The following is a 15,578-nucleotide window of genomic DNA, read 5'->3' on the forward strand; positions in this document are numbered from 1 at the left end:
GTGGAGTACAGACATGGAGAGAGTAACAGAAACTTTGGAAGATAAAGTGAACTGGAACCCCCCGAGAACTGAAATCAGGACAAACAAAGACTGAGTCTCTTTTTACTGATTAATTAATTCACAGATTGACCTCGTGAAGAATGTCTGTGTGGCATAACATTGGTTTTAACAGAGTTTTATTACGATTTGTAGACTCTGTCCTGCACAGAAAACTTTGTTATGTCCCCACATCCCACAGCAGGAATCTGGTTTTTTGATTGCATGGTATAAGATGGTTTGAAGGTCCTTCATAGGCATCCAGCTGTGTTTTGGCAGGTATGGTGGTGCAACCACCGGGTAACCCCTGTGAGAGTGGGTCAGTGCTTTCTTCAGACAGGTAACTACCAGCACCAGAACTGGACTTTGGGAAGGGAACCTCCAAACTCATTTTTCCTATTTAGCTTGTATTTTAAACTACTTCCAGTTTATCATTAGATGCACTAACTTTTCATGAAAGTCTGTGTGTTCAGCTATCAGTGGTTCAACCTCTTGGAGCAGTTTTATTGTAAGCCTTTGCATAGGTCTGGGTGTGGAGGAAAGCAAGGGGTCCAGCTGTCACAAAAGGGACATTAGGACATCAGCCCTTGGCTGTTCTTGTGAAATCTGAGGAGATTGCAGATCCAAGGTGTTTCTTCCCACAGAAGTTCCAAGTTTACAACATACTGTTTCATTGAATGCGGATTAAAGTATTTACCCTGCAGATCTTCAGCCTTTTCATTAGTCCTTAACTTTCAGGTTAAAGGACTTCAAAGAATGAGTTGAAACCAGAGTTTCCCCCACATGAGTCGCTTTGGTCTGTTTGTCCAGCCAGGCTATAGTCATCAAACTTTGTGCCTGAAACAGGAACACAGTCTGTATATAGTATGTCTCCGGAAAACATATCAGGTCATGGCTACATCCCTTCTATCGAGATGTAGGCTGATCCTCCCTGTGCAAAAACCCACCCATCTCCATATTTTCTTCTGTAAACAGATGCTTTAACCAGGTACCTAAAAGTACATGGGTGTGCAAATGTGAAAACATGGTGCTGTTATCTTGTGTGTATGCACGTGCATATGTACACACATGTGTTGTATTGCACTATTTTAGGAATTGTTGCATCTTCTAGGTTTACTGTACACCAGAAAAAAGGTTTGGCATTAAGCTGTAGTAAAACAGAGCCTATTGCAGAATTTAGCCAAGTATAGAAAGTGTCATTGATTGCTCCCTGGAGGTGCATCATTTCTAATGAGAGTCCTAAAATGTTAGAAGATGATAACATAAAACTCCACAAAACTACTGGAGTTTGCAGACTTATTACCATACTGTACCCGTGTTGTAACCGAGGGAGGGAAGGAAACGTAAATAATCTTTTTCAAATGGGATTGTTGATGGGGGAAATGTGTAAAAATGAAGCTGTTGGCAGAACACTGTTAGCTTATGAATTATACATTTAATTAAGGAAAGCTAAACTGGTAGATTTTGAAACTTCTGATTTACTGTGTCTTATTAAAGACAGAATTTCAGTCCTGCTCCTGCTGTTGGGTGCCGGCAGCAACGCAGAGCAGCCGGTGGGACACCTCGTGTGTCACACGCTCCCTGCGGTACTGATGGCAGTGTCACAGGGCTTGGCCAAAAAGCCCTTCCAAAAAGCACGGTCCCTGCATGTTAAGCTCAGATGGAGACCTGCACTTCCAGGGTGGGACAGACAAATAAATTAGTTTTAATTTGCCTAGGCTGTAGACATAGATTATTAAGGTAGGCATCGTCAAACCCTGTATGGAAAAGGATGGCAGAAAAAGGTTAGGAAGTCAGAATAGGACAAGAAACATGGAGCAGATGTAAGTATGGAAGATTAGCAGAAGGGTCAAAGGTGCAAAAGGATCAAATATTAAATAATCTCAAAAATATTTGCGTGCACCTGAGCTCCCCCTTCATGAGAATCTCGTGATAAAGCTCCATGTTACCAGTTTCATTTTTTCCATACTGAGAGTGAAGAAAGGAGCTGTAACACTGACCAGCAATTTGCTCTCTGGATGTTCAGAGGGAAAGTGGTATAAATAGAAATTATTTACTAAAAACAGCATTCTCATGGCGTTGCAGTGCTGCCATTCCTACTTACAAAGAGGCTAAGCAGGAAAATGAAAAGTAGCAGGGGAGAAAAACTTCTCTGACCTTCTGAAGTGGCTTGAAATGAGTTTAAAACTAAAGCAATGCTTACCTTGCCTTTGCTAATTTGGGCATCCCCCGTGGTTTGCCCTGTAGCTGACTCGTTCTTTCAAGTGGCAATATTGCACTTCAGCACTACCAAGGAAGCAGATAATACTGGAAAGGATGAATGATATGTATCTGGTGTTTTCCAGGCTTGTCCTACACGTGGATCTTCAACAACAATACCTTATATGTTCAGGAAGATAGTCGCCGCTTTGTTTCACAAGAAACGGGAAATCTGTACATTGCCAAAGTAGAGCCATCAGATGTGGGCAATTATACCTGCGTTGTAACAAACTCTGAAGCGGAGCAAAGCGTGCGGGGGCCACCCACGCCTCTCACCCTCCGCAGCGATGGTGAGTCGTCTGCGCATGCTTGGCTGAAAACACCCTAACTGGTCCATCTCCAGTTACTGGGAATTGATACTGATATACATCTTCATGGAGGTAAAAGGCTCCCAGTAAAATGATGCGTAGTGTGACATGATCCCAGTTTCTGCTGTATTGAAGTGAGATTTGAACTGTCAGGACTGGGATGATGAGATAAATATACGCAAAGAAAGCAGTGCTCAATATAGTTGAAAAATAGCAAAAGAATGTCAAATGGTATGTTAATGTTTTTCATCTCATGGATGCCTGTGTTGAGGTTTAAATCCAGCAAAACTTTAGATTTATAATCTAGGTATAGCTCAAATATCAAATCTAGAAAGCTGTTTCAAAGTGAGTCACTGAGGTGAGAAACTCACCCGCACATACACAAATATCATTCTGGCAACACTTCTAATTAATGTTCACAGTGAGAAATATATACCTGGGAAATCTTTACACAAAGTTTGTTTTGCAAGTTTCACCTAAATTTCAATATACCTGTACTGTTTGCAAAGCAATAGCAGCAGTCAGTAACAAAAGTCTGTATAGAATTATGTTTCTAGGATAAATAAGACTCAACTGTGTATTATAGATTAATACTTCTACTGTGAGGCTGCGCTGCTTTATAAACTATTAAGTCAGATCACCCAAAACAAAGTTATAGATTCACAGATCAAAAGTTAATAATTTGGTACAAACTGAGTGTAAATGCTAAAGATCTCTTCTGACTATTTTCTTCCTTTTCATCGCCCTGCTTTATTCCTTTTCTCAGACTTGTTCTATCCGTCTGTTTATCTTCTCCCATTCACTTGGGCGGCCTCTGGATTGGGTCCTAAACAAGCAGCCTCTAAGGCAATGGTGCAAATTGTATGTGTAATGTTAGCCAGATCCCTGTTAAAATAAGAATCAGTTCATTTTCAGGGTGGGATCTGCCCTAAACTGATAATGGATTATCTGTGGCTTATCAGATGTTCAGCCAGATTTTCAAATGTGATCATTACATCTAATTACATCAGCCTTTCTCAAGCCTGGAGCTCATGTTTGGATGTTTTAAAGAAGTTTTATGTGTTTTAAACACAGAATTCCTTGATTCTCCCTTGCAGCCAGAATCTATCTAGTGTCCTGAGAAGTGACCACTCAGTGAAGTGGCCAATGTTAAAGGCATTGCTTGTTAATGCCTCTTAACAAGAGGTGTGAACCCTAAATTATCTCTAAAACCTTAATGCACAAGTGTAACATACTTGTACATGTAGAACCTGTATACTTCATGCTCTTCCACTCTCAAGAGCATAGAATTTACAGATTTCATGCAATCTTTCAGCTCAGGGGTGAATTCCACCCTGCAGGCTAAACCTGCTCCGTAGACATGTGTTGATTGCCACGGGTGGAACATAAGGCTCTAACATTATTAATGCCGTCCTTTCTTTTACACTGAAATTCTGTTGTACTAGACAGGTCTGAGGCTCCACTGGAGTGCTAGCTGTTTTGATGTTCAACAGGTGTGATGGGGGAGTATGAACCAAAGATTGAAGTACATTTTCCAGAAACAACATATGCAGCGAAGGGCTCGTCTGTTAAACTGGAATGCTTTGCCCTTGGAAAGTAAGATTTTTGTCTTTTATTAAAATGTGGGTTCTAATGCGGTTTTACAGTGGAAGAACGATGGTTCTTTCTAATTTGCACAGTAGAATTTTTTGCTCAGAATGTGAATTTGTAAAACTTACCTTTTTTTTAAACCTTAACTTAGTTTGATTGTTTCTATGCAATGCGTTCCCAAGGAAATAAGAAAGAAATCTATACCATAACTGCAGCTCATTTGGTTATAGCTTAAGGCGGGGGGAAGGGTGGGGAGGGAAAATCAGAACAAAGACTATATTCCTTGAGAGTTGTTCTAACTCTGGGATGAGACCTGACTCCAGATCACAGCATTCAGTGTAACTGCACATTCGCATCCAAAACACATCAAAACAGGAAGGTTTTTCTGTATGCCATCATTAAGAATGAAACTCGGGGAAACAGATTGTGTTTAAAGAGTGCATAGAGTGTCTAGAATGGACCAAAGAGGTTCCAAAGCGATGCTGAGGAGCCCTATGAAGCCCTAGCGCTAGTCCCTCCTGCTCAGTTCCACAAATCTATGAGGCTTCTGGTAGCCTGTATTTTTCCTAGGTTGCTTACACTGTTGTATTCAAACAGCAAGGGGTGCTCTGTGTTCAAAGAGCAGACGGTTAACTGAATAAATGTAACCAGCCTACGAAAACTAGTCTTTCCAATGAGTATCTGTTTTCCCTGGGAAAGCTAAAATAATCTTAGATTGTTGACCTCTATTTAGTTTAAGTTCACTTTGACAATCCGTTTTAAGGCTGTAAGCTTTTAAAGTGTTTAGAGCTTTCCCAGAGGTTAAAAGCCTGACTTGCAGACAGCACAAATTAATCAAATGTTCCTCTGGAAGTAGAAAAATAAAGCAAATAAAAAGTTATTAAGACAGGAAATGGCCTTACCTTTCAGATGAGATTTTTATATAAACTAATCTTAGGGCTAATTTTTATTTAAGGATGAAGAGTATTTCTGCAGAGCCATTTTCAAAGGCATATGCATTTTTTTGGGGCTCAAAACAAGTAGCAAACTGGAACACTGCTGCTAAAGCTGATTTTTCCTTTCCAAATACTGTCAAGCTACTTCTCTTTAAATACCTCCTTAATTGTGTGTGAGTCAGTGCAGGCTTTACATTTCAAGTTGTCATTTCGTATTTCCATCTGTTGCATGGAAAGCATTTAACAATGATACATTGACTGCAGAAAAGCATTTCAAAAACAGAGTAAATGATATGTACAAAACAGTGGCCTCTTACTGAAGGGGTAAAGATGGGTCATGGTAATGTGGCACTGAGATTTTGTCATTTTAAGAACATCTCAGGGGAGGGGGGGGGAAAGGACTGAAAGGACATAAGATAATGAAATCCCTCAGTGAACACAGTACCTTCTGTGCTGTGCTTAGAAAATGGAATGGCTGAGAGGGTTAATGCAGCTTTAATATACATTTCCTTCTTCATATATGTAGGACTGCAGCTGAAACCAGTGATACCATACTTCCCTGGAGTCATACTGCATAAATACCAATGATCTGTGGGCAGAGATCCGTTCTTCACAAATATTTTTTTTATATCATACTGCTAATGTGCATCTAGTCTAGTGCATGTGTTGGAGAGGTGCTGTTTGGGAGCAAAGGCTTTTTAGTGGTGTCTCTGGAGAATTTCTCCTCCCTAGATTTTTTTTTTATAGATTAGATGTCTTATACAGAACTGTACTGTTTTCAGTCTGCTTTTTTCTCTCTGAACAGAGCCTTGAACCACATTTTCACTAATGTGTCAATCAGTGAAAAAGCTTTCTTTCAGAGCTGGCATTTATATGTGAATAAAGCAAGAGAAACAGATTGCAGGTGAAATACTCTTAACTTGATAGATAAGGCCAGATTTCTAAAGGTATGTAGGTGATTAGTGGTATTGTTAAAAGCTTGAAATTTCCTACCTCCAGCTGTTTACAATTGTAGTTAGGCACATATAAATGCAGCAGTGTGGCCATCTGCACCTTTAGATGCCTAAATTCCACTAAAACTCTAGCCCCTACTATTGTCTGTTTATGTTAAAATCAATTCAGCTCAGTATTTGTTGAGCTATACCTCTGATCTGCCACAAGCACTAACGGTTATTATCTCTCTTGGATTTCAGAACTGCTTTCCCATTATCCATAATTTTCTATATTCATACTGTTAGTCCACTGGTTCAGACAATGCTGTCAGCTGCTGCTACCTCTGTGCTATGAATAACAGAAATCTTTCACATCTAAGGCAGATTATAGGCAACCTGCTGTGGTTTTGGTCTCCAAAAGTCTTAAATGAAAGTACTTTCATGGTATTTAGAGAAATAGCATCTCTCTTCTATATGGAACAGCAAATCATACCTATTGGACCTTGCTCAAAAAGCACTTCCACATTTAAAACGTCGAGTACAAGAGGCCAGACTTATGGCTGAGTTTTAAGATGCCTTTTTACCTGGGGAAGCTCAAAGCCATGGAAGTACCCTTCAGCCAGGCTGGGGACACTCAGAGGTAGGTATATTCCACAGAGCTCTGGTGTAAAGCTCTTTTTGCTTTTTACATGAAAATATCATGACTGACTCTCAGAAATGGTCTTCCAGCCTAGTCATAAATTTCTTGTTTTGAGGAAAATAAATACAAGGGGGCCATAGAGTCAATATTGATTCCTGGGAAGAGGGTTTGGAGGGACGGATCCCAAATGGACAAAAGCGCTTGGGCTGGCTCTTGACTTGTAATCCTATTTTGTAGAAAAGAGACTGTGAATAGTAGAGAAAATTTTGAGAAGTAAATTAATCCTCACTGATGGAAATGCAAATAGGCAAAAAGGAATGTAAGTAGCATGCAACTACCTGATGATTGGCATGGGGAATCTAAACAGGAAAAAAAAATAAATGCACCTTATACTTAATTCCTTAAAGAGAAAAAACTAAAATATGAAATAGTAGCTTGACTGATTCAAATACTGCAGCCTGTGGCAATTTAGAGGAAGAGATGAGGCTTTGTGTTCTGCACTAATATTCATTATGTTGACAGTGTTTAATACTATGCCAGTATTAAAAGTCGTGTTTTGGATCAAACTATATTAATCATGCCATACATCTAAATTATTGTTCACGAGTCTTTGGGGGGATTGAATACCATGGAAGGAGTTACATTCAGTTGAGTTACTTTGCTGCTTTCTTCCAAAATAACTTTTATCTGTTGCACAGATAAGAATAGCTTCTGGAATGAAAATAAGTGAAATAGTTTTCATGTCTGGTGCACACATTTATTAAACTGGGTCTGTGTTTTACATTTTTCTTCATTCTCTTCTCGAAGATAGGGAAATAATCTGTTCAGAATTCCTGCAGATGGGCCATTGCCAGCTGAGATTGTAAAGAGCATATGTGAATAATATAAAACAGGATTTCTTTCAACCCAGAATATTCATTCTTCATGGGAAGACCCCACATACTCCTGTAAATGCATTCAGGGAAGGGTTTTTCTAGAGGCTGTTAGAATAAGCAGATAGTCACGCAGCTACAAGCAAACAACCATCTTTACTAAACTTATATAAAAATACAGGGCTTCACTTCTTCATTAGATGGCTATTCTAGTATATTCTCAAGGAGTTTATGTAAGAGGTTATAAAAAGATCACTTACAGGATTCTAAAATCATATCTATATGAAGGACTTCTGCCACCACAAGTGAAGTTTGCTATTTTCAGCCTACGTTCCTGATAGAGCTATTACCTTAAGATTTGTACTTTAAGGGAAGAGCAAGCAGCTCTGGAAGATCCTCTTTTACGTAGTTAAGATGAGTGGCTTGTGACCACAGGAGGAGATGCTATCAGGTTTCAGAAAACTTTGCTTCTTTACTGTTTCCCAAGTAATACATCAGGATGATTAGAAGCCTGAGTGCTTTAATTATTATGCCCCTTGGATCCTAATTCTCCCTTGTGCCAGCAGTTGATGCAGACGTGATAGCAGCTTTCCAACCTCAGCTTTGTCTCATTTGTTTAACTAGGCATGGTCTTCATTACCCAAGCTGTAGATTTAATTTTGTTGTGAATTGCCCTCAGATGCATAGGACAAAAGATGAGGCATAGACGCGATGCATCATCTGGCTGCTGAGTCTTTGCTGCAAAAAGGTGGAACCTTCATCTTGGTGCGGGCTGTAATGTTGCAGACAAATTAATTTCATGTTCGGTGTGACAAGACTTGTCACCAACCAAAAAATATTTTCCATCGCCTTTTCTTTCTGAGTTAGTAACTTATGGTTTTGTGATTCTGCCGCCTGTATGGTAGAATATAAATTAAATTAGTACTCCTAGGTGCTCTGAAGGTTTCAAATAAACTGCAGATTTATGTACAAAGACACTCTCATATTTATGCACTGTTTTCTTATTTACTCAGGTGAAAGCAAGAGTGTAATGAATTCAAAAAGTGTATTAATTGTTTCTTTATATATTCCAAAACTTTTTAGCCCTAAGCAGATATCTATTTTAACCTGGTTATTGGTAGTGACTAAATGAAACCCACCAGTTGTGGGACCACCGCAAACCTGCCTGGGAAGGTTCTAGTCTGTGTGGCAATGTCAGATACTGGCCTTCAACAGAATGTGATTACGCAACATAATCCTAGAAAAATTCACAAGGCTATACTTATCAAACTAAGTTTTGTGTACATTTACCTATACCTAAAGGACAGTTTCACTCCATAAAGCATTAACCTTTAAAATAGATAATTCCTTACAAAAAGCAATTTCATTGAGGTAAATCTTAAATTTAAATTCAGGGTTTGTTTTTTTTACCTTGAAGGGTTTCACATGGCCTGTAGTAATGGTTGCTGTTAAGAGATTTGGTTACGAAAATGTAAACTAACATCAGAAGAAGGTGAAACCAGCCAAAAAAACCCTTGTCTTCTGCAAAATATAGTGAGTGAAGATGCTGGAAAACCTAGGATAATGAGATATTAGCAAGTCAATGAAGAAATGCAGATTTTCTCATGCTGAATGAGGGTCCTTCCTGTGGATGATGGCACATGGCACGGATCCTCCTGCTCCTGTAACCTAGAGCTGGGGCTGATGAGGAGCTGCTGTCCTGACAAACGAATCCCCTCTCCTGATAGAACTAGGGCACTTGGTGCAAGACTCCCTGGCAGGAGAAAAAAGTGCTGTCAACTATTTATTGCAATTATGCATTTTAACGCAGCAAAGTTGATGAACCAAACTATGAGGTATTTACGTTAGCATCAGAAGGAGTGCATTTCAAACACCTTCATGTTTGGCCAAAAATGAGGCGAGTTGGCCTTGAAACATCCCCAGGGATGTCATTATAAGTATGTGGGGTGGGTAAGGAAAACAGGACAGTGTCTTCAGCTCAAGCCTTGGTAAACTTGACGTGACAAGTTGACAGAAGGGCCCTTTTTCCACTGAGCCCTGCCTCTGGCCTTGGTGTCAGCGTAGACTTGCCTTATTCATGAGCAGGCAGTGCTAAGAGAAAACAAATGGCTGATAGAATAGGAAATATTCAGATGAGGCACTTTCAGGTAGCAGAGCATGAATGAATGCATTTAATTGTTTTCTTCTCCCATATGGATGCTAGTTGCCTTTAATCTCTTTGTTAGAAAAAAATAAATCCAGAAGAGATGCCTTTAAAGTAAGTAGTTAAACGCTTCTGGCATTCAATGCACTGCATGCTTCTGTTATACAGTAGCTATTCACCCACTCTTTAATATGCAATAGCATTTTAAAAGCCAGCCATGCTCTCCTTCGTGTCATCAATAGTCTGTATCAATCTACCACAAGACTGCAAAATACCTCCGGCTGTTTTCCTGACTAGAGCCCAGCAACTGTGGGATAGACCTATTCTGTGCTAGAGCTGCATTTCTTTTAAATAACTCAAAGTAACTTGGTTTATGGAAATTCTGCATGAATAACGTCACGCAAGATTTGTGGAGGAGACAGCACCTTTTAACCGACCAGCCAGTGCACTTGAGAAAAAGACAAGCCCTTTTAAAGTTCTAGTAAGGAATAATATTAAACAAGTTTGCATCTGAAATAGGTTTTGGTCTCATAGTGAAGGGCAGTTAATAAAGGTGGCGGTGACAATGACTGTTGTCCAAAAAGATTTGGAATTTAAACAACTATAAAGGTCTTGAACCAAAATGGGAAATAGAAGAATAAAATCTCAGTTGTTCTTCCCAGCTCTTTCACTGGTTAATGATGTCTGGCGTGTCTCAGTCGCTCTCGTTTGTAGTAAATTGTTCAGCTGTATTGGAGGGGTCATGGAAGAGTCAGAACTTGTGTATGTACATATAGGTGAGTTACTCGCATATATACACACACACATATACACACACACACACACACACACCACTCATACCACTGCAGAGCTAACACCAAAATCTGGAGCAAATTGCTTGTAGGTCCAAACCATTTTCACAGGCAGTTCAGTTATGGTGGAAAATGTAAGGTAGCTAGAGAAATTATTATGCTGCTTAAATAGCACTTGGAGATCCCTCGGTTAAATTTGTTGTCTGGGGACTATGACTTTCTTTTGTACAGAGCCGGGGGAAGCGCAGCTCGGAGGCTCTTGCCCAGCTGAACTCCCACCAGCACGAGGAAAACATTTACAGGCTTCCAGTGCACCCATGCGATCTTTCACGCTTAAATGCAGAACTAAGCAAATTTATGGGATTGTTATTCATTGTTAGTGGTCTAGCTGTAAATTGTGCTGTACATAGTCTATTTCTGTTGATTTTATGTTTGTAGTTACTCTGTTAGCACCTGCCCAGCTGTTCAATCCTGTAATTTGCCGAGTATTTGTACTTCTCCTGGGTCCTGGTTCTTCTGGCTTTGGGTGAACTTGCAAACCTCATAGCCACGCAAACTCAAAATGCAGAAATCAGGCCTAGACATACCTGTGTGAAGTCATTCATTCATTCTGTATTTGTGACTTGATTTCTTTGGTCAACAAACAAGGATTTGAACCAGCGACCTAAATAATGTAAGTTGTGAGCAGTTATAGCCTCTGCTAAAAAGAAATAAATAGTTTGGAAGTCAGCACTGCAGGCCAGAGACCTTGGGGACTGGCAGGCAAGGGCAACATGCACCTCTAATTTCCATGAAAGTTATGTTTTCAAGTTCAGTACCGGGTATTTGCTGTCGGTGTTACTTCCAGTGGAAAAGAAGTCAGCATTTAGCCAAAGCCTCTGTAAAAAGCTGTTCAAATTGTAACTGCTCGTCTGCTTAGAAAAAGCAGCTTACTTCAGTTTGCAGAAACAGAAAGCAACTGTGAAATCCAAGACTAGTAATATTTCGAAGTGTTTTGGTGGCATGATAGATCATGGAAGCAAGGCGTATATGGTTTGTGATGTTACCAGAAATCCAAGAAGTATTTATAGCCACCTTCACGCTTGACTGTTTTTTTTTTTATGTTATAGAATACATTGATCCAAATATAAATGAAAATGATAGAAAGGTACGAAAACATGAAACAAGAAATATTCTCTTTTGTCTCTCTCTCTCTCCTTTCAGCCTCAATGCCTCATGCTTTCCTCTTCCTCACTCAACTGTCTGTCTGCCCTCCTCTACCTTGGCTCCCATTTTTTTATACCTAGATTTATTGGTATTTTTAGGTCCTTTGAATTCTTGTCTAATATTTCCTGTTTTGAGGTGTGAAAATACCTCTGATGCTACAGGGAATTTGTTTGCTCTGAAAACCAGTCAATAATTCAGTGCTTTTATGGTGTTTATTTGACTTCCAAAGTCATTCCTTCAGTGTTGCGGTGTTTAAAAGCAGGTTTGAGCCCCAAGTAGGAGTTACTGTGGGGAAAATCCAAATTGGCCTAAGAAGCAATCATAGAATGGAGTCAAATCTTCATCCCACTGTTGGACATGTGCCATTAAATAAATTGGACATCTTGTAAAATCTCAGTCTTATGAACCTCTGTATGTCATGCTTAGAAACAGAAATTATTTCTTTTTTTAAATATTATTACTCTTATGAATGGTTTTCATATGATCTTCTCTCTGCTATAACAAATGCTCTCTCTTTTTCTCTATGAAATATAATTATTTAGTCCTGTCCCTAGTATTAGCTGGAAGAGGTCTGATGGGAACTCATTGACAAAGAAAATCGAACACAACAAAACCAAAGGGGTTCTTGAAATCCCAGATGTTCAGCAAGAAGATGAAGGCTCTTATGAGTGTGTTGCAGGAAACAGTCGCGGAAGAAACATTGCAAGAGGTCAATTATTTGTCTATGGTAAGCAGATTGATTAATTTGTTCATTTATTTTTTCTTACAGAGCATGATGTTGTTCAGATGTATTTTGTAGATGAAGTCTATTAGCCCCTTACTGGAGATACGAAATGTAGTTCAGGTTAAGCTGATTAAAAAATGATTGGAGGTCTGCAGTGACCTTCACTGAATTACATCCTCAGCAAATAAAGATATTTTGCATTAAAACTCAGATTGAAGATGTGGGCTGTGCCATGATGAAGTTGTAAAGGTTAATACGAGGCAGAAAGAAATCCCTGGTACATTTACATGAAACATTAAGGGCAGGCAAAAAGATTTACTCTCACTAGCTCACAGCAGCATAAAGCTGTGCTGCCCCAGATGCAGATCAGGGAAGGATTCATGAGGTTTTGGTTCATGCGAGTGTAAGATTATTTCACCTCCTATTCGAGCTGAACTCTATTGCTCCATAAACAGACGAGGGCAAAGCAGGGGAAACTCATTTCATTGCCTCCCTCTCCTTCCTCCCTGTCTAAAAGTGGAGAATAATATTTCTGTGAAACTGTTCTCCCCTTTCCCTCCCTGCGTGCATTAATTTCCCGTGATCCAAGTCACACACAATGTCCCTCGTAGCCAAGGTGAATTATGTGCTCCTTAGTCCCTTTGTTAATACCCAGGGAAAGCAACGTATTTTGACATGAGTAAGAAGGGAGATCTTTTCTTTACCTCATAAATCTTTCAAAAGAAAAGGGAAATAAACTAAAATGTAACAGTGAGGAAAAAAAATCGCAGAAAGCTAGACTGAGCCTACAATTAACGTCTGTTGAGAAGATCTTGGCAAGTATTTTTATTTTTTTTAAAGTAAATCTCTTCTAATAAAGAGATGCAGGCTTTGCTGATAAGCTACCAGTCTCCTGCAGCCATGGCTAATATCAAGATATATGCCAGGAATAGAGCAGTCTGCTGCTGTTTTGAATATTTAATTATTTCTTTGCTTTTAGGGGGTTATTTTTGTTCTCACTGCTCACTAATTTTTGCAGAACATCAATCAAGCAGTTCCATTAAAATTAAGTTCAGTAGATTACCTGGACATGATTGATAACAGGATAGGCAATTACAAAATTATGATCAGTTAATACAATCTAAAACAATGTGCTTATTAAATGTGCTTTGTAAATTAATTAATAGCTGTTCACAGTGAAATATATAAACAGCACTCATGAAGCTTTTGCGCAGGATTTTTTGATCATATTAGGAGCGGGCTGGTGTATTATCTACGTAATTGACTTCCTCTTGCTTAATTTCTGTGCTGCAGTGTTTTTACTCTGTAGGCAGTTTGACTCTAAGAAGTAGGGTTTCTTTCCTGGACGCTGTCTTGCTGCTTCCCGTATGATACCTACATCCCATGCCTTAAGCTCTGAGAGCAATAAAGACACATAATTATAATCGCTTTTAAGCATGGTGAGCTATATCCCAGCTACTTTCCCATTCTGGGAAGTGGCTCATTGGTGGTGTATTAATCTAGTGTTGGACAATGGTATTAATCTAGTGTTGGACAATCTCCAGGTACTTCGTTGGGGCAGAGTCATGAGCTGCCCGCATGGTCACGCTGTAGAGGGAGGCTTTTTGGTAACTTGTTCTGCCAGTCTTAAAGTATAACAATTCTCTTCCTAAAATTAAATTGCTCAGTATAAGAACTATGTGTGTGTATGTGGATATATTTATATACGTATAGAGACTACAGCATTATCATAGAACTGCCTAGGTTGAAAGAGACCTTTCAGATCATCAAGTCCAACCATCAAGCTAACACTGACAAAAACCTTTACTAAACCATATCTCTAATAACCCAGCCAAAAATCTTTCACAGGATGTTAAGACACCAGCCACTTATGTTAGAGACAGAGGAATGCGACCTACTCTCTCCCGTGGCTTTGATCTGTCCCAAGTTAGGTGGATGTTAGTTGTTCTCCCTAGGTCTCATATTCACCTCTATCTTGACAGCTATTCTAAATGTCAGCCTGCCCCAAGCTAATACCTGCTCAGCTCAGTACTTCAGTACTTAGTTGGATGTTTACGGAGCTCGTATGTGATTCTTGCAAATTCTGCTTTTACGCAGCAATGAATGTATGTCAGTGGCCACAAGTATTCAGAAGGTGTTATTCTGATCTGAGTAGCCCTAACTCCTTCGTGTAGTTTTTGTGTTGCAAATTACAACCAAAGAACCCATGGTCTAAACCCATGGTCTCAGGTATGTGGGTAGAACAGAGAAGTAATATTTACAATCCATTATTTTTCTTAGCTACTGACTAATGATTTTGATATTTCTATTTTTGGTAAACAGATTCAAGTCCCTTGGGAGGAGGACTTTGTTTAGAAAACAGGGGTCTCATTGCTTTCAGAGAGCACGTCCAGAATTTCAGGCATCTAAAATCACTGCTGCTGCAAATTTTGTCCATAAAAGTGAAGAAAAGAAAATTAATAAAATAAAAATAAGCTTCCTGGCTGCTAGCTCCTTGATCTCTAACACTTTCCCAAGTTAGTCCTGCAGTTTAATGTTGGGGAATTGTTGTGCAGAATTCACTTGCAATATAATAAGAATGTGTTGGACAAATACTAATTAGCCTTGCTCAGTTCATTAATTAATGGCAACATACCTCCAGCGAAATAATTTTTCACCTGCTTAAAATGGTTTGCATATTCTTTTCAGCACTCCCGGAATGGGATAAAAAAATCCAAAATGCCTTTCTGTCTCTCTATGACAGCTTATTTTGGGAATGTAAGGCAAAAGGAAAACCAAGCCCTTCCTACAGTTGGTTAAAAAATGGCCAGCCGCTCACATCAGAGGTAAAGTTCCTGTCATCTTGTTTGCGTTCTCACTTGTCTTTTTTGTTTTTACATGATTTAGTCACGACATTTATTTTGCAGTGCATTACCCTTTTTCAGAAATTTTATTAAAGCTTAACATATCAAAACAAACATAATAGCACAAGTTTTTTGCAACACAAAGCCTCAGTTCTTGGAGTTCATCGTTGTTGAAAATGTATGGTATTGCCAGTTTAGATAGATAGATAGATACACCAATTTCTTCATGTGATTTATCTTACAGAGCATCTAATTTCTACAAGATGTGGCAGTAAGTATGGATGGCTTTAAAAATAACA

The 15,578-nt window shown here is 39.2% G+C and overlaps 1 protein-coding gene across 4 annotated transcripts in view; it reads left to right on the forward strand.

Moving 5' to 3' along the window:
- The window catches only part of CNTN6 (contactin 6), a 150,304-nt gene that overhangs the window by 89,996 nt on the left and 44,730 nt on the right, over positions 1–15,578 (forward strand). For 3 of the 4 annotated variants that reach the window (XM_074602800.1, XM_074602801.1, XM_074602802.1), the window contains exons 6-9: positions 2,382–2,585; positions 4,097–4,199; positions 12,255–12,439; positions 15,125–15,261. In XM_074602800.1, the coding sequence (XP_074458901.1) occupies positions 2,382–2,585; positions 4,097–4,199; positions 12,255–12,439; positions 15,125–15,261 (629 nt within the window). Of the gene's footprint in view, positions 1–2,381; positions 2,586–4,048; positions 4,200–12,254; positions 12,440–15,124; positions 15,262–15,578 lie in introns of those variants that run through there. The other variant, XM_074602803.1, reaches the window with a different exon arrangement.

This window comes from Larus michahellis, chromosome 10, assembly GCF_964199755.1.
Source record: "Larus michahellis chromosome 10, bLarMic1.1, whole genome shotgun sequence".
Taxonomy (NCBI): Eukaryota; Metazoa; Chordata; class Aves; order Charadriiformes; family Laridae; genus Larus; species Larus michahellis.